We start from the raw sequence: 27557 nt of genomic DNA, 5'->3' as shown, positions 1-27557 counted from the left end.
AATAATTTTTATCTTTTAATGTTAAGTAAAACTCACAGTTGTTATGTGCGTGACAGCAGCTATACAGAATCATTCTAGGTTTGTAAATATTAGATTTGACCGTGTTGCTAGGAAACCCAAAAATAAAAAGAAATTTAAATAAGCAGGAAGCATCATGAAATCTAAATTTTGTTGTTACAAACAATGCAGCTTTGAGTTCTGTTCTGTGATCAAAAGGTTGGTCTAAACGATTTTATTTGTACGTTAAAGAAAAGAAACTCCTTTCAACACAGTGATCATTTCCTGTTTCATTTTTCATTTTCTTTTCGAGTGAAGAGCTTTTGTCCCTCACTAGGAGTTGCTTGAAATCTCTCGGAAGGTCTGTTCCGAATTTACTACTTCTGGATTGGTTAAGATCCCTGTTAAGAGTGTGCTTTGTTCTCTGAAAGCTTTGGTCAGTTGAGCAACTTGCGGCTCGTGGTAAAAAAAAAAAAAAAAAAAAGAGCTGAGTAATGCTGGAGCCTTCTCATGTGGCTGATGCAAACCTGGAGAATTTGCATCATCATCTAGCTGGAGTAAGTTGGTGAAACAGGCAGCAGCTTAAATACCAGCCCATGAGGAAGTTGAGCTGGGCTGTAATGATAGGGCGGCAGCCGCAGCCTCAGCCGCAGAGGTAGTCCGGGAGGTGGAGAAACCAGAACACCATGAACGAGCACACAGGTGTTCCTGGGAGTAATTAGATTGCGGAAGGTGAAAATACACCTTAGAGTTTTTACCTGGGAGCACACTAGCGCTGAGAAGGAATCTGAAGGCAAAGAGGAAGAGATCAAATCGGTCAGTCACCCCAAGAGACACCAAAGTTGAAAGTTTGGAGGTTTTATTCTTTTAATTTTCTTTTTTTTTTTTCTTTCTTTCTTTTGCTCTGTTTCCTTTTTTCCCTGCGGGTCACTACCATGGTCAGAAAGGCTGTGGCATCCACCATCTCCAATGGGGGTTACCTGCAGGGCAGTGTTAACACGAGGCTGTCTTCCCTGGGTGGCAAGGAGCCACCTGGGCAGGAGAAAGTTGTGCTGAAGAGGAAGATCAGTCTGTTGAGAGGGATCTCCATCATCATTGGCACCATCATCGGAGCAGGAATCTTCATCTCTCCTAAGGGCGTGCTCCAGAACACGGGCAGCGTGGGCTTGTCCCTGGTCGTCTGGACGGCCTGCGGGGTCCTGTCACTGTTTGGTGAGTGTTGCCGCTTCTCTGGGGGTGTGTCTGTGGGGCTGGGTGCCGTGCTCTCTGGGAGAACAGAGGGTGATTTCTAAGGAGGGAATGAATGGCCAGGGTTTCCCCAGATTTTCTGATCTGGGGGGAGGTATGCGAACTGTCCACGCACACTCTCCACTGTTGGCAGAATCCTGAATTCCCTGAAATTGCGACCTGTAGGCTGTGCTCGCTTTTCCTGACTAAGGTAGATTATTTTCTGATTTTTCCCTGTGGCAATGAACGTCAAGGCTAGCTTTGATGACCCAGTAAAATACAGGCAAGCTTTCTGTACCGGGCATCTGTGCTCAGTTACCTGTGTTTGGGGCATCTTGGCAGCTGGCGTACCGAATGAAACACCTGTGAAGTGAAACCCGGTGTGGCCTGTTTAGACACAGGACTGAGTGTTCAGCAGAAGTTTTACTGACTTTTTATTGGCTAAACAAATGGGTGGCAGTCTTTTCCTTTTTAATTTTTTAACTTCATGCGCTTGTCAGTTCCCAGTATTCTTCCAGAAGTCCTTATTGTGGAAAGAAGTGTGATGGCGTACAATTCAATTCCTTTTGTAAATGAGAATATTGCAAGGGTCTGAGCATATTCCACAGTTTTTTCAACTTTTCATCTCTCCCCAGTACCCATAAACCTTTGCAATATAAATTGTAAAATTGGAATTGGGTGTTAGCTTGCTGTGTCTGCCCAGCTCTGTTTTCTTCATTTCTAGTTCACTTGGTCTTCAGAGACACAGGTCATTGGCCCACCTGTCTGCTGAGTTAGTCTAAACAGAACTGGTAGAAGAAGTATGATTATTAATTTTTCTTCAAAATCGAGATTTTTTTAATTGACTTGATAATTAATAGTAAAGAGGTAATAAATGTCCCCTCATGAGGTGGGCACATTACTAGAGAGCTACCTGGGTTAGTTGTGAAGGTGACGAAAACTGGTGAATGGTCAAGAAAATTAAATTTTATTTATGTTATGGGAAACATGTCTAAGACATATTTGCTCTTCTCTGGCAAACAGTGTATTCTGATTTCAAAAGATACTGTTCTTTAAAGGTACTAACTCTTTGTCCAAACTCTAGGACCAAGTACTAACTCTTGGTCCTACACGGACCAATCCATTTATTCTTAAGGCCTTGCAGTGTTTTCAGCGTTGGTTTGAGCATTCATCTAGAGAACTCCAACTTCCGTTATTAGGAAGAAGGTATTTTAAATAAAACTTGTTAAAACAAAAGCTGTATAGAAAGATCTACAGAGGAATTATTTTTGGGTTATTTTAGCTTACAAAGAGTTCGTGGCATTCATATGGTGTGGCATGTATGTTTATAGATGAACAAAGAGAAACTTAACTGTTGATCTTTCTAAATGACTATGCCTCCTCAGCCTTTAATCTTCTCCAACACGTGGTATATATTCAGAACAAATCAGTGTCTGATAGGAGAAACCATAACCAGCTTCCTGGATTTTGCATACTGTGGGCATGCAGCTCCCACTATGCGATTCCATTTTCGTACACAATAAAAGGTTATTCAGATATAATAAAATGCATGGCTCTGAGCATTAACTAGTTAAAGTGATGATAGTGATGTAGACCTGTACTAAGAAAATATGCTTCTGCATAAGTATATCATCTCAAGAAGTTCAGGAAAAAAAAAAAAAAAAGCTAAGGGGACTAGCTAAGTTTATACTTGAGTTGGTATTCTTTGATTACTAACTGCAGTGAGTGTACTTCTGTACTAACCTACTTATCTATATTTGCATTGCATTTATCACTTACGTTACTAGCAACTTTGATAGGAGTACCTTCTTAACAGGAAGCAAAGCAAAATATAAGGAAAAAAATCCTTTGTCTTAGAACTCTAGAACTCTGGGACTAAAAGTAAAGAATTTGTATATTGGATTTACAGGTTTTTTTTTTTAAGCCAGGGTCAATACATGGATTCTTACAACCTATTCTGAACTTTTTTCATCTGGGTAAAATGGTTATGGAGCTTGAGACCTTTAAATGAAAATTTCATTTCTCCAGAACTCAATTTAAACCTGGGGCAACTATCCTGGAGTTTCAGCAAAGCATACAAAGGTCTAGGTATTGATTCTTGGGGGATAAATTCTGAGGTGCTTAAGACACTTTCCAATAACATTTTATATTGGCTGCTTCTTTGTACAGCCTACCAACATGGTGACTGGTTTCCAACAGAGAGTGAATTGCAACTAGTCCCAATTAGTTATAAATAGACGGGCTGTATCAGTGATCCCCAAATATCAATCTGTAGACTAGTTACTTTAAAATTAACCGGTGTGAATTTTAAAATAATAGATTTTCTTGGATGCCTCTATTGGACAGTCTGGCCTCTCTTGGTTAGAGAGGAGGTCTGGGGTATAGCCTTAGCATTTGTTTTTTGTTTGTTTTTAAATAAAAAATTCTCCCCAGGTGACTCTGATACAGTACTAGTTTCAGGAATACAATAAGTGATACAGGAATACAGTAACTGACACTAAGATTTTGCTGATCCAAATTACATGTTGGGCAGCTCTACCTGAAGCTTTACTGGTTAGTAATAATTTCCCACACTTTGAGTCCCCAGAGCAGGCCAGGCAGAAATTATGTCTTACGTTTGAGTACTTAGCAGTATGGATGGAACTTTTCACATAATGTCAAAATATATTTTTCATTTTCTTGGAAATTAGTTGCTCACATTAGTAGATATAGCTGTATTTCATGAGGTGCTTTCTGCGTGTCAGGCTCAGCGCTGTCCTTGGCATCCGTTTTGTATTTAAACACACAACCTCCTTGTGATGTGAGAATTAAGATCTTTATTTTACAGAGGATGAAACTGACGTTTGGGGGGATTATATAACTTGCTCAACTCTGTGTGAAGTTTATTGCTAAATGTTAAAATCTGGTCTATAGTTAATTTTACCTAACGTATGTAAATATGTCATAGCACCTCTTTTTTAAAAGTGTGTGTTATTTCAGCCATACAGAGTGTGTACTTCGAAGACATGCAAGAAAAACTTTCCTAAAAACAGAATATCTGCGTCAAAATTCATTTTGTTGACCAGCAAAACATATCCTACAAATTAAATGAAGCCTTCCAAATCCTTGAGTCCATACTTGTCTGGAGAACAGATGAATCTTATTTATTTTGACATGCCACAGAAATATCATTTATTAAAAGGATTCTCAATATAATGAGGTCAATTGGTGATAATTCCTTGTTTTGATGTGAAGTGCTTTGAAAAATAGGCTAGTGATATTGGCATCCATCTACTCCTTTTCTCTTGTCAGGTTGGAGATTCAAAATTCTTAATCATATGATATTGTTTGAGAAGTTTGTCCTTACTACTTCAAGTCAGATTACATTGTTTGAATAGAATGAACTAGATCTCAAATGTGAGGAGGTTACAAGAGGCATCTGGAGGCTCTTAGGAATTCAATGACTCTTATTAATTTTGAAAAAGGATGTCATTCAGATCAAAGGATGTAATAACATCTCACACAACAGAAACGTTGTTGTATCCATTCTTCTGCTGGATGACTTGGTAATATTTTAACCTTTCACCTTTTTATGATAAACATTTCACAGGAGCCTTGTCCTATGCTGAACTGGGAACAACTATAAGGAAATCTGGTGGTCATTACACATACATTCTGGAAGTCTTTGGCCCATTACCAGCTTTTGTGCGAGTCTGGGTAGAACTGCTCATTATACGGTAAGAGCCTACATACAAAAAAATTAGGGAAAAATAAATCTATTCATTATACCTTTTTTTTTTTTTTTTTTTGCGGCACGCGGGCCTCTCACTGCTGCGGCCTCTCCCGTGGCGGAGCACAGGCTCCGGATGCGCAGGCTCAGCGGCCATGGCTCGCGGGCCCAGCCGCTCCGCGGCATGTGGGATCTTCCCGGACCGGGGGATGAACCCGTTTCCCCTGCATCGGCAGCCGGACTCTCAACCACTGCGCCACCAGGGAAGCCCTTCATTATACCATTTTTTAATCACCTTGATTATTTTTAAGTAGTTAGAAATATACATGTCATGTGATTATATGGTAAACATGTCTACTTCAGGACATAAAATCTGTGATGGAATACCTTTCTCAATTAATGTATTTAATACAATTTTGCCACTGGCGGTAGTTTGCCAACCCTGTCAAACTTTTAAAGCATCTGCTTTTTGTTAATATTCAGTTATTTTCCATGACATTTTCAGGACAGATGCTGACTTGAAAAGGATATGAAGCATCAAAATCTACCTTGATAAATCAGACCTTTTGTTTGATTGTAAATCATAATTAGACAAAATTAAATGTTATGTTATAGGAACTGGAGTTTTTCTTCTTGTAGATTACACCATTAAGCCATCTTAGTTTACTCAGTTTTTGTGACTAGGAAGCTTCTGTTCCTAACAATTTAGTATGTCACCAAGTTGTTGTTGCTTTTGTTTTTGTTTTTTTTGGCTGTGTTGGGTCTTCATTGCTGCATGTGGGCTTTCTCTAGTTGTGGCAGGCAGGGGCTACTCATCATTGCGGTGCGTGGGCTCCTCATTGCGGTGGCTTCTCATCGTGGAGCACAAGCTCCAGGCATGCGGGCTTCAGTAGTTGTGGCACGTGGGCTCAGTAGTTGTGGCATGCAGGCTCTAGAGCGCAGGCTCAGTAGTTACGGTGCATGGGCTTAGTTGCCCATGTCCCCTGCATTGGCAGGCGGATTCTTATCCACTGCACCACCAGGGAAGCCCGTTACCAAGTTTTATACTCTAGAAAAGAACAAAACTTCACTTGTCACAGATGACTCACATCCTCATCTTAAACAAATCAGTGAACTACTGTTGCGAAAAGCTTTTTTGAGTTTACTTTTGTAAGAATATGTTCCTCTTCCTGATTGCCCTGGTTTAAAATCAAACCAAATAATGCTAAGTCACTCTGAGCAGCAAATTTCCTCCAACTTTGTGGGAAACTTATGATGTCACCTGAGAAGTTTAAAAGTATCTTGAAGGCAAAGGGCATCCGTGAAATGTGACTAGCACATTCTGATTGCAGAGTTTAACATGAGTAAGTAGGGACACTTGCTCTTACTGTAAACTTATCAAACTTACACAGCTGAGAGCTCCTGTGAGCTTTTATCCTGTCATGTGGGCCTAAGTGGCAAATGCAGAGCTAATAAGTATTGACTTAACACTAATCTTGGTTTTTATAGTTCTAGGAATCTCTTTTTTATCAAAGAGCTTAGAGTAGTATTTACTTCTTTGTTAAATCTGTTCTCCTTTTAGACAATTCTGCATTATTTAAAATTTGTTATAATGAAATAGTGATAAAGAGGTATTTTGTTCCTTTCCTAAACTCTGGGATTGGCCCGGGATGCGCCTTCCACTCTTTTCTGATAATCTGAATATTACTCTTCAAAGGTCAACTTAAATTCTATCACTTCCACAGTTAAGTTCCTGTTCACCCTAGTTTATAGTATGTCTTTCCTCTCTTAATCCTTCTGAAAAGAATGCAGTCTCTTCTTCTCGTTTGACATTGAACAAGATGTCATAAAACCTTACTTAATATTTTAGGAATCCGTGCTCTGTCTCCCTGTTAAAACTGCAAGCATTTCAAGCATATAAGACCAAGTCTCACACTTTTTGTAACCCTTATACTACTTCATTCAGTGCCCTGATGGTCAGATATTAAATTCTTTTTGAACAAGTAACTGAAAGGTTAAGGTTATAGTATTTTGAATACAACACACTCAGCATTCAGATGGCTACACTACTTATTTAGAGTGCTGGCCTGTCAGGACAGTAGGCTTTTGGAACGTGATGTAGCTGGACTTGAGTCCTGCTTTAGTCCTGTATTGGCTGATTGTGTCAGCAGTGTGATCAGCGTGATCATTTCATTTGCGGTAGTAGCACCGAAACGGTGCTTATGCGTTCACTTATTCATTCCACAAACTGCTACTGAATGGTGAATGGTACGTTAAAGAGACCCGAAGTGGAGTGAGCCATGGTTCCTATTCTCAAGCAGCTCATAATCAAATGTTACTTTAATCACGGGAGAGCTACTTCGTGGTGTGTGTGTGTGTGTGTGTGTGTTTACAGAAGAAATTACCTAGATATATTCTAGAAGCTTTTTTAATGGGTTCATATATTTCTTTGTAATAATGGACTTACATTACTCAACTGGTTTCTCAGATAGGCAGAGTAATGAATGGCTTCAGGGGTGACAAGATACCTAGGTGCTTTAACATTTCTCTTCCACTGAAAACACCCATGGTACCTAAATACTTACTATTAAAATTGTACATCAGGTTAAGACACTCTTGTCAGAATTAGTCTGTAAAAACAAATCTTAAGGGAAAAAAAATCACACATCAGGGGTCATTTGATTGAATTCACACATTGACTATATATCCAATATTCATTGGGTTTCTACTGTATGACAGACACTATACTATACACTGAAGATGAAATAATGATTAAGCTGGACACAGCCTTGTACTCCTGGATCTCAGGGTCAAATGAGGGAAATAGTTATGAATCAAGACATCACATAAGAGAATATAAAGTTACTACTGTGATACACGCCGTGAAAGAGAAGCCACGAGGTTCCGGAAGAGAGTACACTCTGGGAGATCTAACCCAATCAGAGGACTGGAGAAGCTTCCTTGGGCAAAAGACTGAACTAAGACCTGAGGTATAAGAAACCGTCAGTGAGTTGCAGGGGCCTCAGGCAAAGGGTATTCATATCCTTGTGTGGGAAGAAGCACACTGAAGAGGAAGGAAAAGCTTAGAGCAGATAGAGCCTTGGATTGAAGAGTTTTTGCATATCCTGAGCATGTTTTGAAAGCACTACGATGTCATGATCAGATTTTAATTTATACGTCAAAAATTTATGAATGATGGTGACCGAGAAAAATAAGCTTGTTGGGGCGAGGAAGAGGTTCTCTTGGAAAAGAAAAAAAAAAAAAAATCAAGAAATCTGTCATGCTAGTACTGGCAGGTCCAGGTTGGAACACATAATGGTGGTTGGTTTTCTGACAGTTAGGAGTTGGACATGGGTGTTGTATAACCATGAGAAGGAAGATAAGCTGAAAGGGAAGACAGGCAGGACAAAGTAGATAATACCATGGACTTGCCTGTGTATCTAACAAATATGCATTCATATATAGATATATTTAAACTGAAAGGCATCTGTAATCTTTTCATAGAAATAGTTGAAAAATTAAGATAGAATGGTTTGTTACCTATTTCACTATATACCTGAAGTTATTGCATTTTCTTATTTCATGCATGTTTCCTCCATTTGTAAAATTACAAGAATACTTTTATTTTCCAATGCATACTTTGCATCTAAATATTTCTGTGGAATTAAGAATAATCACTTGGCTCTTCAAGTTTTGGTCTGTATGGAAAACCAAGACTAACACGGTATCAAGCACATAAGCATATATTTGCAATGAACGCTTATTAGTACTAATTTTTTTAAGGTGAGTTTTGTGTTCCTTTTCTGACCATGACCCAACCCATTAGACCTGCACTGTTAATGCATTCATACTGTGCTGGAGTTTAATTGTTGACTTACGGAGAAAGAAGATTGCTTCTTGTGAAGCCCACCCCTGTCAGGATCTCAAGTAATAGACTCAATTTTTAAGAAAAATTCAAACATGGGAAGGCAGGGGCAAAACTGACAGTACCCAGCCTTGTACCCAAGGAGACGTGAAGTTTAAAAAGGAGCCAGCAAAGTTGTAGACAGTATTTCATTTGGAATGTCTATGACAACCTAATCAAATACGGACTTCTGAAAATCACAGACTTCCGTATTTAATATGTTCCACATGCTGAATTATAGCACCTCAGTGTAGAACAAGTTGAGTGAAGATGCTCTTTTCTTTTTCTGTAGTTAACCTAAGTATGTATTTGTTTTTTCTAGCCCTGCAGCCACTGCTGTGATATCTCTGGCCTTTGGACGGTACATTCTGGAACCATTTTTCATTCAGTGTGAAATTCCTGAACTTGCAGTCAAGCTCATTACAGCTGTGGGCATAAGTGAGTATCATAGGTGTAAATATGAAAGAGAAAAAAAAATCCCTACAACAGGGATTGGAGACAAAGTTTCTTAAGACTTTCTGTGTGGCGGGACTGCTTCCCACATGATCTTTTTGCTTACCGTTCACTGCCGAGTTTGTGTTTGGAAAACAAAGAAAAGAATAAGGAGGTGGAGTGATACCTGATATGACATTACATGCCCGTTTTGCACCGGGTCAGTAGCTCTGACGGCTAAGCTTTTAAAATAGGCAAACAAAACCACTTTGTTAGTAAAATAGTAACTGGATTGTACATAAAAAGAGACGTTTACAAATGAAAACCCAATTTTTAAATGGATTCTGTATTGGAAAATATCCTTCCTCACCGATAACGTGTTGAATTAGAACGCACTTAGCCTCATGGAGTGGTGTTTGTGTGTTGGGTGTGTGTGGTGTTCATGCATTTCCCAGTGTTAGCAGCTGTCACTCTCAGCGTTAGGATTTTGGCTGTCCATCGACGGTCACAAGAGTCTTCCTCCAGTATTTGATTATTAGCAATGTTCCTCAACTAGGAGTCTTCTTTATTGTCTCTAGATTAGGAAGTTGTTCATTTTCACCAATGGGCACAGATATTAGAACTCTCTTTAAAAAAGGAAATTAAAAAAGAGGAACATGGCCAACATGATGTAAGTGATATGAAGCCCAATATGACTCTAACTTCCTGTTATAAGAGTCGACATTCCAAACTCTTAAATATGATGGGAGATGATCACTTACTTGTAGATACGAACTGAATCACTGTTTTCAGAATCCATATGATCCCACTTGATGAAGTTTGACCTACTTGGAGCTAGAGAGCTCCCCAGGAATAATTGAACTGCATACCCATGAAAGAATTTGTAGTTGTACGTGACTGAAGTATTTCAATAGAACAACGAAGAGAGACATGAACATTTGACAGTAGAGGGGTGAGTGGTCAGTTAGCAGGAAAGAGTTAGGAATTGCACTTAAAATATCCCTAGTGCTGGGTACATGTATTTCTGAACTCAAGTAGGTTCATCCTGGGTTCTCCCCCCTCATTCATGGAACCTACACAAATAATTGTTCGGTGAAATCTTTGAAGGGAGGCAAAGAGAAATACTTGAATTAGACATTTCTGAGTTCTGGAAAGGTAATGGTGTTCTTGGTTCACCTTGCCACCGATGTGAGACTTGGGGACACATCGCTTCAACTTTCTGCGCTTCCGTGTTCTTACCTTTAAATCGTGCCCAGTCTCATCAGGTGTCTTGTGAAGATGAAACGATAGTAAAAGAGACAATGTATATAAAGTGTTTTGGAGAATGCCAGAAATTTTTTAAGAATGAAGTTACAAATGGTAGCTCTTTATACCCTTGTGGGAAAACATCTCATCAAATTCCGTGAGACCAGGGGCTTCCTCACTGCTGTGTTTCCAGCCCTTCCCATAGCACCTAGCATGTCGTTTGCGCTCAGTAAATATTTACTGACAACTGATTTTTATGAGAAGAGGTCTAAGAATTTTTCTCTAGTAGAGAAGCCAGTGGAATGCCTGTGTGTTAAACTTGGAGGATTACACGTCTTCAGGTCTCTCAGGCAGCGGGAAGATGGAGGTAAATAGTTTGCTCCCATCTAACACCATGAAGTTTTGAATTTTTGAAACATCTTAGCATTTGAATTGAAAGTTAGTGTCATAATTTCTTAGTGATGTGATTTAGGGCTAAATATTAAACCTCTTTAAGCATTGTTTTTATTTATTGGTAAAATACCTGTGAAAAGATCATTTATCTTGAATGGCTGTGGAAGGACGAAGTTAGTGAGATTTTTAACACTTAGCAGAGTGCCTTAACCAACCACTCGAGAAATGAGAGTGGGGTGGTAGGGGGGCATTACTGAACACTAATTCACCCCCTCCCCTTTTAAAAGTACTCTACCTCGTTTCTGCCAAATTAACAAAAATGAGAAGTTTTGGCTTACCCCACATCTTGTCCATTCTGGTAAACGTACCAGGCACACGGAAGTTGAACGGGGAAATCTTATATATTCACATTTGTCTTCTCTCCTCTAGCCCAATACTGACATTACTCCCTTTAACTTTTATGGAACTCCATGAATTTTCACTCTCCTTGTAGCTTCAATAAACATTGAAGTATGTTCAATAGTTGAAATGATATTTAGTTTTTTGGTTCTGCACTCCTGAAACTAGACCCTGTTTAAGTATACACTCGAATGGCAGAATATTATAATAAAGATACTTTCCTTAAAATGTGGGATCTAGGGCTTCCCTGGTGGCGCAGTGGTTGAGAGTCCGCCTGCCGATGCAGGGGACGCGGGTTCGTGCCCCGGTCCGGGAGGATCCCACGTGCCGCGGAGCGGCTGGGCCTGTGAGCCATGGCCGCTGAGCCTGCGCGTCCGGAGTCTGTGCTCCGCAACGGGAGAGGCTGCAACGGTGAGAGGCCCGCGTACCGCAAAATAATAAAATAAAATAAAATAAAATGTGGGATCTAGTCTCAGATGCATCCCTAACAGCCTCTCTCTCCATCTCAATTTTCTTACTAGTTTAGTTTTACATAGGTGAGTAAAGAGCCCTACCTTCTTCCCATAACCTGTGGGAATAATTGGGGGAAGGAAACAAAGTAACACTAATGATGGCGATGTGGGAAAAAGAAATAGCCATTTCTACAAATGCAGTGCTGTACTTCCTTTTCTAAAACTGTCCTTCCCTGGCATTATTAAATTACATGAAAGAAACTCTAGGCCCAGTTCTGTGCTAGCTTCTCAGACATTGTACATGGAGTGGCTCTTTATAAATCTGAAATTGGACTATCCCTACTCCTTTTCTACCATAACTAGATACCATGACAAGCAATTCTTAGGTAAATACATGTCGTGTTGAAATATACAAGGACCACAGTACAGCAACGGTACCCTTCAGGAGGATGAGAAATAAAATGTGGAATCAAAGTGTCCTGAAATCCCAGCCAAGATAAACATGAACCTTAGCAGAGAGGAAGAGTCACCGGGAGTTTGGAAGGACTAGGTATAGTAGTGAGATCGTATGTGTCTTCTGAGCTACTTCCTCATTGTTACCTGTGAACAACTGGTAAAAGTGTGGACTCTGGGGTCAGCTTATTTGGCTTCAGTCCTATCTTTACACCTTACCTTCGTGAACACGGGCAAGTTAAGTAATATCTGGATTCTCAGCTGCTCATCAGAAAAATAACACCAGTGATGGTAACCACGTCAGAGAGATAAGATTAAATAACATTATCCACGTAAGGTCCTTGCACAATGTCATATAACAAGAGTATGTATTTATTTAAGGCTTACCATTTTTATTCCCAATAGTGAGATCCTAGATATAGTCTCTCTGCTTTATAAAGGTTGTTTATTGCTAAAAGCCTATCTGAAATTAATGTATCCAGGAAACGAATGCAAAGAGACAGAGGCGACCCAGGCAGCTGCTACAAAGAACAGTGGAACAATTCACTTTAGCTCACCATGTCGCATCCATATACTGTCCATATATTTTACCAGTTTAGCACAGAGCAGTCAGAAGCCAGAAGCCAGGGAGAACCTGAACCTGGGAGATAACCCAGTATATCCAGGCTCGGTCATCTCACTCTGCAAAACAAAAGACAGACTTGAATGGCGGAAGTGCAGAAAGAAATACCAGTCCTTAAATCATGGTACCAGTTTTCAACACTCCTTGTTGCTGCGTTTCAGTTCTTAGGAAACAGCCTCATTAATAAGTAAATAAAAACTGTATGTCCCTCTGTTTTCATTTTGGTAACATTTAAGGTAAGCAATAATAATAATAATAAGCCCAAATTGATACAAGTAATTCTTAATGCATGAAGTTAGCCATCATTATTCAAGGGAAGTAAAGCTAGACTGAAAGCTTGCTTACATTTCTTTGATGATTACAATGTGGATAGATAGTGTATAAAAACCGAAGTATTGCAGATGTCGTTTCAGAAGCTCTGAAAACTTGCAGTTAGTGAATCCCAAATCCCTTTTCAGTATTGTTGGATGAGCAATATACATAGACTTAAATTTCTCTGTAAAGACACATGATGAAACAGCAGTTCTAGCGGCTTGAGGACCTTCACAGTGCCTCTGTACTGGCTACCTTGTTACTTGTTAAGCTGTATCCCTTCAGGGTCATAGAGGTACATCTCAGCTGGAATTTGGCTTATGGAATAATGAGGGCAATGTCTGGATGCTCAGATAAAGCAGGGTTTTGAGAAACCTTTGAGAGAAATCAGGCTTAACCAGAATTTTTATTTCAGCTGTCTGAGAGGAAAGCAAGGTGAGATTATCCATTCATAATATTTGTTTGATTTTGTCTTCCATTTTTCTAAGAAAACTTTACAAAATATAAAATTCCCAAAACTCATTTTTTTTCTATTTCAATAGGCATTGAATGTAATGCCTACGCTCTTTATGAACGTAACAAACCTTCTTCCCAAATATATAGAGGTTCTAAATATGAGAATGCCTCTCTCTTTTCCCTCCCCCTTCCTCCCTCCCTCCCTTTCTTCTTTTTCTTCCTTCCTGCCCTCCTGCCCTCTATTCCTTTTTCTCCTTCCTCGTTTTTCTCCCCTCCTCTCCTTACAACAGCTCTTTTCTATTGTGGAGTACTCTCAAAAATACTCTCAAAAATACTTTGGGGTTTTAGGAGCTCTAGTTAAAAGAAAACAGTGCTCTTTTGTTGTTGGTGGGAACATGCACCCAATTATTTTCAGATCAGTGCTGAATCTCCTTAACTAAAAAAAAATCCCTTTCTTATCATGACTCATTTATCACAGAGTAATTTACATAGAAAAAGGAAAAGAATCACTGGATGATGAAGATGAACACAGAGTTGCATTAAATTATTTTCAGTATATAAGTGCTTTGTATAGGGGAGAGAAAAATAATTATTTTTTATCTTTTCACTGATAAAATAATGCACTTGGTGATTAACAATAGACCTGTCTATTTCTTCATGTTTCCAGCTTCAAACGTAGATAAAATATTTCTCTTAGCTTCCCCTGTAGCTTATTCAGGGCTCCAGCCTTTCTAATCATTGAAACATTTCTTCATTGGTAACCTCGTATCTAACTTTTCATGGTCCCTCATTCTTCCCATCTTTGAGTTGTTTTCAAAAATGAAAATTGCTTTTATTGATTTTTTACTTAATACTTCATGTTCATTATAAAAATTATTTGAAATCATGTAGAAAAATAAATTTTTAAACTTGAAAATTATTCAATATTCTATCATCTGTAGATACCTTCTGTTAATGTGTTAGTAAACACTCATTCAGAATTTTTCCGTTCCTTTCTCTCTGTGTCTTTATCTATCTTTCTATCTACCCATCTCTCTGTAATTTGCTGTATTGGTCAGTAAAACATCATGAACAATCTTTCGTGGAATAAATATTTAACTGCGTCATGATTTTACATGGCTGCATAGTAAACCCTTAAAAAGGTATACCTTAATTAGCCTTCCTTTAGGGGGCTAGGTTATTTTAAAAATTCTGCTATTATACATTGTGTTGATACATTGGCTCCAATTCTTAAATGAGCTAATGATTGTATCAGGCAATTGGAACTATGAAGATGACTCATTATTGTACATATGGAAAGCTTCCTATTGCAGCCTGAACTGTAAGAATTCTGTGTTTGGTTTTATCCTCCAAGAAGTATTTTCATACATTTTTGTTATTTGTTTAGGGAGAATACACCTTTTTAAAAATAAAGCTTATAGATAATAACTACAGATATCAGGTATGAAGTAGCTTTTTGGGCAGTGGGGGAGGGAGCAAGTAACACTAAGCATAAAGTTTTAGAAGGAGCGTAAAGTTGAAATCCACTGTCTAGAGTAAGTCACTCCAGCAGAGTATAGGAGGCACGGTTTGAGAATATCGCCATTCATTTCATTCCTCTTTGGCTGAAGTTGGCTTTTTAAAACTGAGGATCCAGCTCATTCAGTGATTCAACAAAACCATGTTGACGATCTTCCTGGGCCAGGGATGAAGCTGGATACTAGCAAGACAGAGATGAATAATGCTTGTTCTGCCCTCAAGGTTCTCATGGTCCACAGTGTGGGGAGAGTGAATAGTTGAATACTACTCGGGACACTGTGGACAGTACCACCAAGAGAGGGAAATTCTGCTGGCTTCAGACCCACTGTGCATCTGGGAACTCTTTTGGATTCATCCCTTGTAACATTTTTTCAAGTTCCAAAACGTATCTGGGAAGCCTATACATTTAGGGTAGGATGAAAGTCACTCCTGACTGTGCTGATTGGAACGTGGAAAGGAAATGCAAGAAGTGCTGTCTACAGCTAGTCCTGACGGTGAAGAATCACACATTGCCCCTTCTTGAGTGTGATGCCCAGTTGGCAGGTGACGCAATCATTGAACGAGGAAAGAGTTGCCAGCTGTATCAAGCTGAAGAGTCACATTCAACAATCTCATTGCACGTGATGACTTCGGGATTTGCTTAGAAGGTATTTTTATATGATTATTAGGGCGCTACGGTATTTGTCCACTCTTATTGACATATACAAAGAACAAGAGAGAACTTCTTACTGTTCACAGGTTTCATCCAAGCCTCTGAAACTTCAGTGTGCATAAAAATCACCTAGAGATCTTGAGATACAGATTTGTAGTCCTTAGGTCTGGTGTGGCGCCTGAGATTAAGCATTTCTCAACTGCTTCCAGGTAATGGCAACACTGCTGGTTCGTGGATGGCACTTTGAAGAGCCACAACCTAAGACGTCTTCATACCAATGATGATTCACCTTTTCTAACTTCATCTATTTGTTTGCAGCTGTGGTGATGGTCCTAAATGGCATGAGTGTCAGCTGGAGCGCCCGGATCCAGATTTTCCTAACCTTTTGCAAGCTCACAGCAATTCTGATAATTATAGTCCCTGGAGTGATGCAGCTAATTAAAGGTAGGGACTGAAAAGTAAATGCTTTTTAAAATACGTTTCTGCTTTTGGTCTCTTCTAACACTAACTTTCGCTTGTACTAGCAGAATCCCTTAATTAGACTGTCTGCTCATGGAACTTAGACTCTGTACTGTCATCTAATTGATTTGAAAGCCTGCAACATTGGGGGTTGAGTTGGTATTTACAGCTGAACGGCAACAAGAGGATTAAGACTGGGCCAAGCAACAAAATAAGGCATCAGTGAATTTTCTCTTGGTCTAAACTATTTGTAGCGAAAACACAAAGGGGGAAAGAAAAATAAGCCATTAGTTTTAACTACAGATAAATATGTCTTCTTATTTTTCCTTTAAAGTAGTTCAACCACAGTATTAAAGATTAGAGAGAAAAAGATATCTGGAAAATAATGAAAAATGATGAATAATTCTTTTACGGTTATCATTCCTTTTACCTTGAGAATAGACTCTCGACAGAAGGAGAGTCAGATATGGGAATAGCGTTCGCAAAAAGACAACTATTATCTGACAATAAAGATAGCTGTAAAAATGTAAGTTTTATTGTTACATTATGTTTAATGTAAAATCTGCATTTCTGTGGAGATGTAACACCATTTTCTGGGAGTATTTGCCTTATAGACTTGACTATTAAACAAGCAAAGATGAGATGGTTGAAGGTGATGTCATTTAGAGTTTCAGTTGTTCTAGGTAAGAAGGCACAGGCAGTTGCTTGGATTCAGGGGAAGTTGTTGGATGAGAAGGAGGTCCAGGTGAGTTATTTAACTAACAATGGGCACAATGGTAGGAAATAAGTAAGAAAGTGAGATGAAATTGTAAAGGACTGACATATAACTTGGGCATGTTAAGTATTTAATGTTTACATTGATATTGTCTGTTCCAAGAAAGGGAATTTATAGAGAAATTTAATGAAGTGGCAAGAGAAGAATTACACAAGACAAAAGGAAATGCCAAAATTAAGCAAAAAAAATCATTGCTGATGGTAGAGGCATTAAACAGTAATAAAAGTGGAACGATTCGTCATTCTGTAGCTGGGGAAAGGGAGCTGCTGCTGTCCATTTAATAAGCCTTGTGGGAGAGCTTAGAGCTCTCCTGGCTGAATGTTTGCATCAAATCCAGCAACCTCAGCCAACGTAAACACAATGAAGATGTTTAACACTATAGCTTACACTGAAGGGAAGACGTGGGCTCACTCTTCTAAATTCACCTTGGCCTCCACAGAGCTGGCCTGCCCATATTTTATCTGACCCGTCAGAAATGTAGGGAAAATAATCTGTTTTGCTGCTGCTTTCCTTTTCTGGGCTAACTCTTTAGACTTCTGTAAGGAATTTCTTCCATTTTCGGAAAGTGCAGAAACTCTGGGTCATGGACCCTTCTTCTGTTCTAGTTTAGGTTCCAAAAGATGATATACTATCCTTTAAAACAAAGATTTTTTTCTTTTCTTTTTTCTTTTTGCTGTAATGTAAGACCGTAGTCAGTTTTTACCACTTATTTATATATGTGTGTGAGGTGAGGTGAGGTTACCCAAGTGGTAGTGTATTGCGAATTCCTTGAGAGCAAAGGTCACGATAGATTGTTTAGATTTGTTTTTTGACATTACAATAGAATGATCCTTTAATACTTATGATATTGTTACTGAACCAAACTTAGGTCTGCTTGCCCAATGCACAGCAAAGCCAATCTACTGACACCAAGTTGTGGTGAAGGAAAGTACAGTGTTTATTGCAGGGCCAAGCAAGGAGAATGGGCAGCTCATACTCAAAAGACCTGAACCTCCGGATGGCTTTCAGGAAAGGCTTTTTAAAGACAGTGTGGGGGAGAGGGTCACACAGGGTGCATGATCATCTCAGGCACCATTCTCTGATTGGTTGATGAGGAGGTAACAGGTAAGGTCACAGAGGTCAGCGTTGTCGATCCTCAGGTTGCAGCCAGTTTGGGGGCCACAAGACTGGTGATCACACAGTTAGCTTCTTCCACCTGGTGGGGATTTTAGTATCGGGAAAACAACTCAAGGGTATGACTCAGGATGTTATCTATAGCCCTTGAGGAGTAACTAAAAGACCTTGAGTTCGTTTTACAGCTAAACTGTGACTATTCTGTTTTGTCTTCTTTGACTGCTTTCCTTTGTTTCTGCATTTTCTCACTTCTCTGATTAAAATTGCTCTTTGGAACTCAGGGAAGGCCTAGAAGGTTAAAGGTTTTCTACAGACAAGAGGCAGGGGACATGGGGAGTGATCTGTCCCCAGGAAGGCCCCACAGGGTCCTGCTCAGTTTCAATATCAGTGCTTCATGTGACCATGTTTCCTTATATCTCACTTAACAGAGAAGTGACCTGAGAATTTTACTACATTTAAAGTAAATTAAATATTTTGGAGAGTATTCTTAGCAGGTTTATTTACTCTATTACTATAAAACAGTGATTCTCTTTGTCTCTAACTTATCACATATTTCTCGCATTAATATGAAATTTCAAGAAGAGAGAAATTTTACTTATACAGATTGTGCATTTATTCTAATCTAATGAGATCCAGAAACTAGCTGTGTGTTCTGTATTCTCTTACGAGGATTTGTTAAACTTTCCTTTGAATATAATAACTTTCATCTTCGTGAGACCTCTGTTATGCAGCCGAAATATTCCTGAAACTTAGAAACACCTCTCTTTCATAATACTCTCAAAATGGCCCTTTTCAGGATCTGTGCTTGGGATTCAGTCTTTGCAAAGTTTGATATCTTTTGGGTTTCCCTGGTGACGCAGTGGTTGAGAGTCTGCCTGCCAAAGCAGGGGACACGGGTTCCTGCCCCGGTCCGGGAAGAGCCCACATGCCGCGGAGCGGCTGGGCCCGTGAGCCATGGCCGCTGAGCCTGCGCGTCCGGAGCCAGTGCTCCGCAACGAGAGGGGCCACAACAGTGAGAGGCCCGCGTACGGCAAAAAAAAAAAAAAAAAAAAAAAAAAATTGATATCTTTTATTGATTATTCAGTGCTGCACTCTTAGGAATATTGTCCCTTAAGGCCAAGTAGACTACAGATCATGGTAAAGCAATATGCAACAGATGTTTTTACAGGGTTTCCAGTATTTTCCTTCTATGAGGACAAGAGAAGTTTTTGTAAAATAGGTATTTCTGAATTGACAGTATCATTTTAAAAAATGAACTATATTTAGGAATTGGATGCTTTGAGGGGAAAGTCATTTAGTGGATAACTCAGTATTCTCCATTTTGGGTCTCAAAACTTGCACGTTATATTGATACATGTGTTGTTGTCTGTACAATGCAGGCAAAAACTGAGATTTGAGTGAAGAGAAAAAGGGTCTTATGTATATCACCTACCTCCCATCCGCCTTTTATTTTCTTACGGGAAGGCCACTTTTGAAACAAGTCACATTTCCCATTTAGATCATCTCATTTGCTGTTTTCTTTGGGAAATAGAGACTTTTCATGCCTAACTTTGAATACTGATTGACTAAAGTAAATCTGAATTTCTATTTTTTAATTATCCAAAAGATATACCGGAAAAGTCCCATTATGATTTACAAAGTAGAGAAAACTGTTATGCATAAAAGTGCTCAGTCCAGGGCTTCCCTGGTGGCGCAGTGGTTAAGAATCCACCTGCCAATGCAGGGGACATGGGTTCGAGCCCTGCTCTGGGAAGATCCCATATGCTGTGGAGCACCTAAGCCCGTGCGCCACAACTACTGAGCCTGCGTGCCACAGCTACTGAAGACCGTGCACCTAGAGTCCATGCTCTGCAACGAGAAGCCACCACAATGAGAAGCCCACGCACCGCAATGAAGAGTAGCCCCCGCTGGCCACAGCTGGAGAAGGCCCGCGCGCAGCGGTGATGACCCAACGCAGCCAAAAATAAATAAATAAATTTATAGAAAATAAAAATGCTCAGTTCACGTGTTGATGCAAAAATTTGTTTAAACCTATTTATTTTAGAGTTCAGTATAGTTTCTTTTCTGTTTCTAGAAGGAAAGCATGCCATTCTCTAGGAAAGGGTCTGCAGACTTTCTCCGTAAATGGGCGGATAGTAAATGTTTTCAACTTTGTGCACCATTTGGTCTCTGCCACAGCTATCAGCTCTGCTGGAGAGTGAAATTAGCCGCAGACCGATAGTATCAGTCATAGGTAAATAAGTGGACCTAACTGTGCTCCAATAAATCTTTCTTTACAAAAGGAGCTTGGGGGTGCGGAACAGATTGGTTCCACAGGGTTTTCCAAGCCCTGTTGGTATCTAATGAACTATGGGGAGAAAGCAGACAGTAAGTTAAATGATCTGAGGAGGTGGTTCTTGGGTTTCATGCCTCCTCACTGAAGATAGACCCTTGAATATTTCTTCCCAAACATTATATTATCATCATTTTTTTTTTTTTTTTTTTTTTTTTTTTTATGCGTTACGCGGGCTTCTCACTGTTGTGGCCTCTCCCGCTGCGGAGGACAGGCTCCGGACGCGCAGGCTCAGCGGCCATGGCTCACGGGCCCAGCCGCTCCGCGGCACGTGGGACCTTCCCAGACCAGGGCACGAACCCGTGTCCCCTGCATCGGCAGGCGGACTCTCAACCACTGCGCCACCAGGGAAGCCCTATCATCATTTTTAAGAATTATATCACACTCCAAAAAACTATAGTTTACAGACTATCCTTCAGTCTTCTTTCCTGGTCAAACTCTGTTACGAGTAGAGGCATGCTTAAAAAACAGATTGTTTTTGAAATGCCATTTTCCTCTTTGCCATGATTTTAGTAAAATAAATGTGAGGTAGTGTTAGTGGCAATCAGTATACTTTTGGGACTCCTTCTGTAGAATGGATACAGCATTAATAAAGTTGGGAATGAGCAGACAGTAAGAAATCTAGGCCTGAAACTGTATAGTTTATTCCCAGTCCCCCCCCCACCCCCGCATTCATGTTTATGGTTAAAGAATGAATAATAACCAATTCTTTGAAAAGTCCTAAATCTTTCTATTCTTATTGTAGGGCAGACACAACACTTTAAAGATGCCTTTTCAGGAAGAGATGCAAGTATTATGGGATTGCCACTGGCTTTTTATTACGGAATGTATGCATACGCTGGCTGGTAAGTTGATATCGCTATCAACAGGTGATTTGGGTGGTTCATTAATTCCTTCAGGTACTTTAAGTGCCAAGCAAGGCGCTAGGCAAACGTGAACAGGGATAATCCAGCGTGACGTGCTTTACTTGAAGTGAGAAAGATGATGAGGCTCCCTTCACCAGGCCCATTACCGTGCACACAACTTAACACAAACATGGCTGAGGTTTCCAGTCAAGGCAACTACCAGATTTAACCTGATAATGTAAAAAAGAAACAAATGCTGGGTCTTGAGAACCAGTACAAATCACTTGTAAGTATGGATCGGTAAGGGCATAAGAGCACCACAAGAAATTAAAGATTAGTATTGATACTTTGTCAGAAAGCCTCCCAGCGGAAGCTGCAGAGGTCTACCCAATAGTGATTAATTGATTTACTCCCCCTTCCCATGAGAAGGAAATAAGTCAGTTACAGAAATGAGTAAGATGTTCCCAGGAGGTAAAATGGTACTCTAAAGGCAGGGAGGAGAAAACGGGATAGTGAAATCAGGTGTACTAGATAATCTGTTACATTTTAAAGGACCTTACAGATTCCTTAAAATTTCCTCAACACTTGAAAACAAAAAAAATGCAGAAAGGATGAATAAAATCACTGTGCCACAAGTGCATTTCCTTAAATCCCTGTCCAACTGTGATGCCATTCTGGTTGAAGCATTAAAGCTTTGTATTTATGTCTTGCTTTGTTCGGGAACTTGAATAACAATAATCATGGCCGGGAGTGGGATTGTTTTTCCTAATTAAATTTTACTGATCTAATAAGATTTAGTTGAAGCGACTATTGCAAGAAATCCCATTGGGTAGAAAAATACTACTTAAACATCCAAATAATTGTAATGCAGTTAAATTTCATTGTTTTGGAATAATTACTAGCAGTATTTCTTTTTTATTATTTATAGAGCTGATAGTTGTACAGTTGCTGTGAGAATGTTCTATGAGTCTAAAAATAATGAACTACACTAGCTCAAAAATTATGTAAATTCATTTCAAATACAAATACGATTTCCTTTTGTTTCTTTTGTTTTTAGGATCTTACCTTCCAGCTAATGCATGGAATATAAAGATAGTTTTACCCTGTTAATCTCACTGAATTATAGAGGGGAATTAGGAGAGCGCAGGAACTAAAAATTTTAATACGGTATTTGAAGCAAAATGTTTGAAGTTCTTAGAAGATTGTAGCTCTGAAACGTCTAGTGTAAAATATTTGTGTATTCTCGAAATATTTGGATAGCCATTGCGTGTAAGCATTACTCTTAGTATTTTTAAAGTCTTTTCATTTTTGTCCAAAGCACGACGTGGGGCTGAACAAAAAATAGAACGGAATTGTGCTCCCAGGGTTAGCAGCAGAATCATCTATTCTATGGCTATTCAGCCTGATCACAGCTCTGGCACCCTGGGGCACCAGCCAAGCCCTGGGAGGGTCACCAAGAGACACCAGAGCAAGTGGGGGAGGTGACAAAAGCTTTCAGCTAGAGCCAAGTGTTGGGGGCTTGGCGGTATTCAATCAGGAATGCGGAATGTGGAGATCATCACGAGGGAGATTTGATTAATTCTATTGAATGAAGTTTCTTTAGCCTGTGAGTACCATGCGTGTGTTCCCACGGAATCTTAACAGTGTGCTTCTATCCAACTCACTCCCCTGCTGTAAGTGCTGAATCTTGAGGTTAACCTGCTTTATGTTGAGCAAATCTTCTCCACTTCTGTAAGCTCTTGAGGGCTGGTAGACCTCTCCAAGTATAAAGACTCTTCATTTTGAATGATCTTATTATCTTAATCTTTGGTTTTTTGATGCTGAACCCCAAATGTTACTTTTGTTAAAATGATTAGAAATGATAATTTAGGTGATAGCAGACGAGTCCAAAGAACTGCAAAACGGGGTGGAGGACAGGAAGCTTTTATAGGATGAAGAGTAAGGAGCCAAGAAAAGTAGAAAATGAGTATGAAACAAGGAAATAATTATAGACCCCAGAGGTGGCTTGGCGTTTGGAGGTTGAGTGGCTCCATCTTGGGCCTAGAAATATATTACACTGTTTACAGTGTAAATGGGGTTTACGTGAACCCTTGGTCCTACTTTTACCCGTCGAATCCTCATGTCCACATCCTAGGTTAAAGAACAGGAAACGGTTGGTTTTCTTGTATTCTAGAGGGTTCAATCATAGTGTAGGAAATTAAGGCCGGGATTTTCAATGGACCGTTACGCGTTACCAATGGTTAATGTACGGGGGCAGATAAGTAACCGTATGTCTCCAACAGGCTGTTCTGCGACCTGCATGCTGCTTTGTGGATAGGTAGAAATCACCTGCTTGTTAATCTGTGGCCACCAGTCTTAGAAAAGGGGAGCTGTGGGTAGAAGAACTAGTCTGTTGGTTTGGAGTGCCGGAGGAAAAAGTTAATATCTGGATATAAGCGCAACGAGATGGAGACTAAAAGAGTTCCCAAAGCAGGGGGTGTTTAGGCACTTTCCAAATGTGATCCCGCCTCTCTGACCTTTTTTTTTTGTCTTTCGTGACGGAATTCCAAGACTGGGTTGTGGAATTATAAATTGGGTGCCAGGAATGAACCTCCACTCCCTGTGCTGTTGCCCTGACAATATTTGATGCAAAAAACGGAAAAAAAAAAAAAAAAAAAAAAGAGTGTAGGGCGCATTGCAAACAAGGAGACAGAAGCAGCTGTCGTCCTCAGAAGTTAACCACCCAGGGTGTAAGTAAACGCAGCAAGACCCCTGTTGTCTGGGAGGCCCTGTTCCCTTAGTAAGTCACCCCCTATGTGTTGAATAGACGTAGCCAAACCTTGGACCTGAATAGAGCAGGCTGTTGGTTTATGAGGAGTGCTGGACCTTTTCAGAATGATGAAAACTCCTTCACGGAAACATGATTAGGGGGAAAGAAATCATTAACCCAGCCAGGCCACAGAGTTGGGTCAGAACAACTTTTGTATTATTGCCAACGTCTGCATTCAGAGAAGTATGTCCGCCAGTCTCCCTTGTGGCCCAGGGGAACTCAGTCAATTTCAGTCCCATATCCTGATCCCAAGCTAAATATTGCTTGGTGGGATTTTTTTTTTTTTTTTTTTGAATTGTGTGATAGAAAATAGTTTTTTTGGTCTGTCTTTTTTCTCCCTTTTAAATCCTATCCTCAGTGGATTTAGTCTTTCTAAAGCACCTGCTGGGATTATTTTGTAGCATTGTGTCAAATCGAATCTAAAGAATAAGATTCGTTTCAAAATAATTCACATGGTTGGGTACCAGAATGCATTGCCAGCCTTGCAGTGCCTTTTATACACAATCACGGAAAAGCTGGAACAGTGGATCTTATGAACATTCTCTAGAGAACTTGAGGAGACGGGCTGTGGACGCATGGCTGGAGACTTAGAGAGCATAAAGGTGTATTTCCCACAGGAGTGAATGTTTGGACCAAAATAAGAAGCTTTCTCCTTCCCACCTCCCACCCTGTCCCAAGCCCTTTCCTTTTCTCTATGGCAAAATATTTGCAATTGCGTTCTTTTTTCATATTTCCTTTCTCGCCTTAACATTGTTGGAAAAAGACCAGTTCTAAAACAACTGTTTAGAAGGAACTGGTTATTTTTGAAGTGAGAAGCCTGGAAATATTTCTAAGTGTGTGTGTGGTTTTTGCGTGGGGTTTTTTTTTTAGGTTTTTTGTTTTGTTCATTTTCTTCCTGTACTTCCCACTGCCTTGGGCTTATAGCAAACACATCAGATCCCTCAGAGTGCATATTCCAGATATAAGTATTGATTGTTGCTTGCGTTCCTGGTGTAACTACAACCTCTATTTTTAGAAACTTACTTTCTAGTCATTAAAACATATACTTGGCTCCTCTGCTGACTTTTTAGATCACCTTTGCTGCTACTGTTTTCTCTCAGGTATTCAAATATTTCTACTTAGAACATGGTCCTTACAGTATTAGACACCTGAACTTTATTAAAAGATAAACTGAGGCATGTTAAAATGTTAAGAGTTTGAGCAAAAATCGATATGAATTGACAGCATCCCGTCTTGCAGACAGAAAGGAGCTCCAGGGAGCTGTACAGAAGAGAAGGCTTTTATAGGCAGAAGGCGGTGAGAACAAGAAGTTATACTAAGCCATAAAACAGCTTAGTTATTACAAAGTTATTTCCATTTAGGGGATGGCAGGGGTCTGTCAGGCAGAATGCTTAGATAATGCAATTCCTAATCGACTGGTTTCAGATTCCATTTCTGGGAGATCTGAAACTTTAAGTGAATTACAGTTTGGTTTGGTGACACGAGGCTTAGCATAAGCGACTCCATTTTGGGCCTGTTGTCTTGTGTTTTGTTTTGTTTTGTTTTACAACCATGAACATCAACTGCCTATTTGTGAATAAAGGTGGAATAAGACAGGTTTTCTCATCTTTGCTTTAAGGTGTGAGATACCTTAATTATATTAAAGGCTGATGGGCTAATATTCCAGCCTCTTGGTTTTAGATGATAGAGAATTTGTCCCTGTAGAACCATGCTTCTGTGGACCTATATAATAGCTATTTTATATTCTAAGGAATAATTAGAGCATAGAGGAATACAATGGAAATATGACTTTTTTACTTTGCGGAAAGTTTCTAAGCCTCTGAAATGGAGAAGTAGAAAGGTCTTTGTATGTCTAGTTCTCTTCGTTACGATCCCTTAGTTCTCCCATCTTCATGATCCGGTTATCTCTGTGTGCTTATTTGAGGAGTCTGCCTCAATTTTACATCTTGGAACCTTGAAAGAGAACTTCAAGGGCTTTAAATGGTCTCGAGAAGTCACTTTAGATTAGAAAAAGAAGTCAAGGATGCAAGGCAATTGACATGCCTGGATGGGATAAGTAGTGTCATAAAGTGAGGGAAAGGAATCTGAATTTCTCTAGGGCCATAAATTTAGGGTAATATGTGTAATCCTATGGGACTGGAAAGTGAAATATTGTGTGCCTCCAATGCTTCTTGTCATGTAAGAGATGACAAAAGTGTCCAGGATCCGGGGGAAATACTCAAAGTGTTCTGCCCTTTAGTTATCAACTTACAGTGTAATGACTAACGGTGGGCCTAAAATTAGCTGCCTAAATACACACACACACAAAGCAACTTCATCATTGCTATTATGCGTAAGGCATTGCCTTATGACGAGGTTATTTGGGTGGGATGCATATTGGAAAACAGTGCATTGAAAGGAAAAAGTGCAAATTGAGGGCTTCCCTGGTGGCGCAGTGGTTGAGAGTCCGCCTGCCGATGCAGGGGACGCGGGTTCGTGCCCCGGTCCGGGAAGATCCCACATGCCGCGGAGGGGCTGGGCCCGTGAGCCACGGCCGCTGAGCCTGCGCGTCCGGAGCGTGTGCTCCGCAACGGGAGAGGCCACGACAGTGAGAGGCCCGCGTACCGCCAAAAAAAAAAAAAAAAGTGCAAATTGAGAATTTATTCTCCTTTATCCCATTTTTATTTCCTGTGTGCCTTCTGTGTTCATATCCAGAAGCCAATCCCCTAAAACTAAGAAATGCTATTATCATGCTTCTATTGTCCTGCAAGTTTTTATCACGCCTACTAAAAGCTGGATTCCCAGAAGCCAAAGGCCATCTTGTACCTACATCCTGTTCTCACTCCCAGGGCACGCTTTGTGGTACTAGGCTGTTGCTCACACCCCTCTCCCACACCCCCCCGTGCTCATGCGCTGTACTCTGCCTAGAATGTCCTCACGCCACTTGACTGGGGCTAAACATCAAGCAGTTTTGAAGACTCAGCTTGGGTGATGCCTTCTCTCAGAAACCTTCCAAGACCTGCCAGTCTGGTTTAGACCTCACCCCTGGCTTCCATGGTAACCTGGGCATGCTCTAACACCACTCTATGGACCATTCTGTGAACTATGAGCTCCTTGACAAGAAAGATTATAGATTTTCTACTTTTATTTCCCCAGTGACTGACATGGGATAATCTCATACACTGCTGGTAGGAATGCAGAAATGGAGGAAAATAGTTTGACTATAAACATGTGTCTACTCTGTGACCCAGTGATCGTATTCTGAGTATATGCCCAAGAGAAATGATTGCATGGTCCCCAAAAGAACATATACAAGCATATTTATGGTATCTATATTCATAATAGCTGTAAATTGGAAATGATTCAAATATCCATCAGTGGTAGAGCGTATAGTGTTACATTCATACAATGAAAAGCAACAATAAAGAATGATGAATTACTACAAACAACATGGATGAGACCCACAGACATAAAGTCCAGCAAAAAAGCCAGGCA

The 27557-nt window shown here is 40.0% G+C and overlaps 1 protein-coding gene across 1 annotated transcript in view; it reads left to right on the top strand.

The window, feature by feature from the left end:
• Positions 1–932: 932 nt before the first annotated feature.
• The window catches only part of SLC7A11 (solute carrier family 7 member 11), an 85244-nt gene continuing 58619 nt past the window's right edge, over positions 933–27557 (top strand). The window contains exons 1-5 of the mRNA XM_065877755.1: positions 933–1209; positions 4814–4940; positions 9139–9254; positions 16069–16194; positions 21175–21274. Of these exons, the coding sequence (XP_065733827.1) occupies positions 933–1209; positions 4814–4940; positions 9139–9254; positions 16069–16194; positions 21175–21274 (746 nt within the window). The remainder of the gene's footprint in view (positions 1210–4813; positions 4941–9138; positions 9255–16068; positions 16195–21174; positions 21275–27557) is intronic.

Source organism: Phocoena phocoena, chromosome 5 (assembly GCF_963924675.1).
Source record: "Phocoena phocoena chromosome 5, mPhoPho1.1, whole genome shotgun sequence".
NCBI classification, from domain to species: domain Eukaryota; kingdom Metazoa; phylum Chordata; class Mammalia; order Artiodactyla; family Phocoenidae; genus Phocoena; species Phocoena phocoena.
The sequence above is the reverse complement of the archived record's forward strand: the minus strand, read 5'-3'. Positions and strand labels throughout refer to the sequence as shown.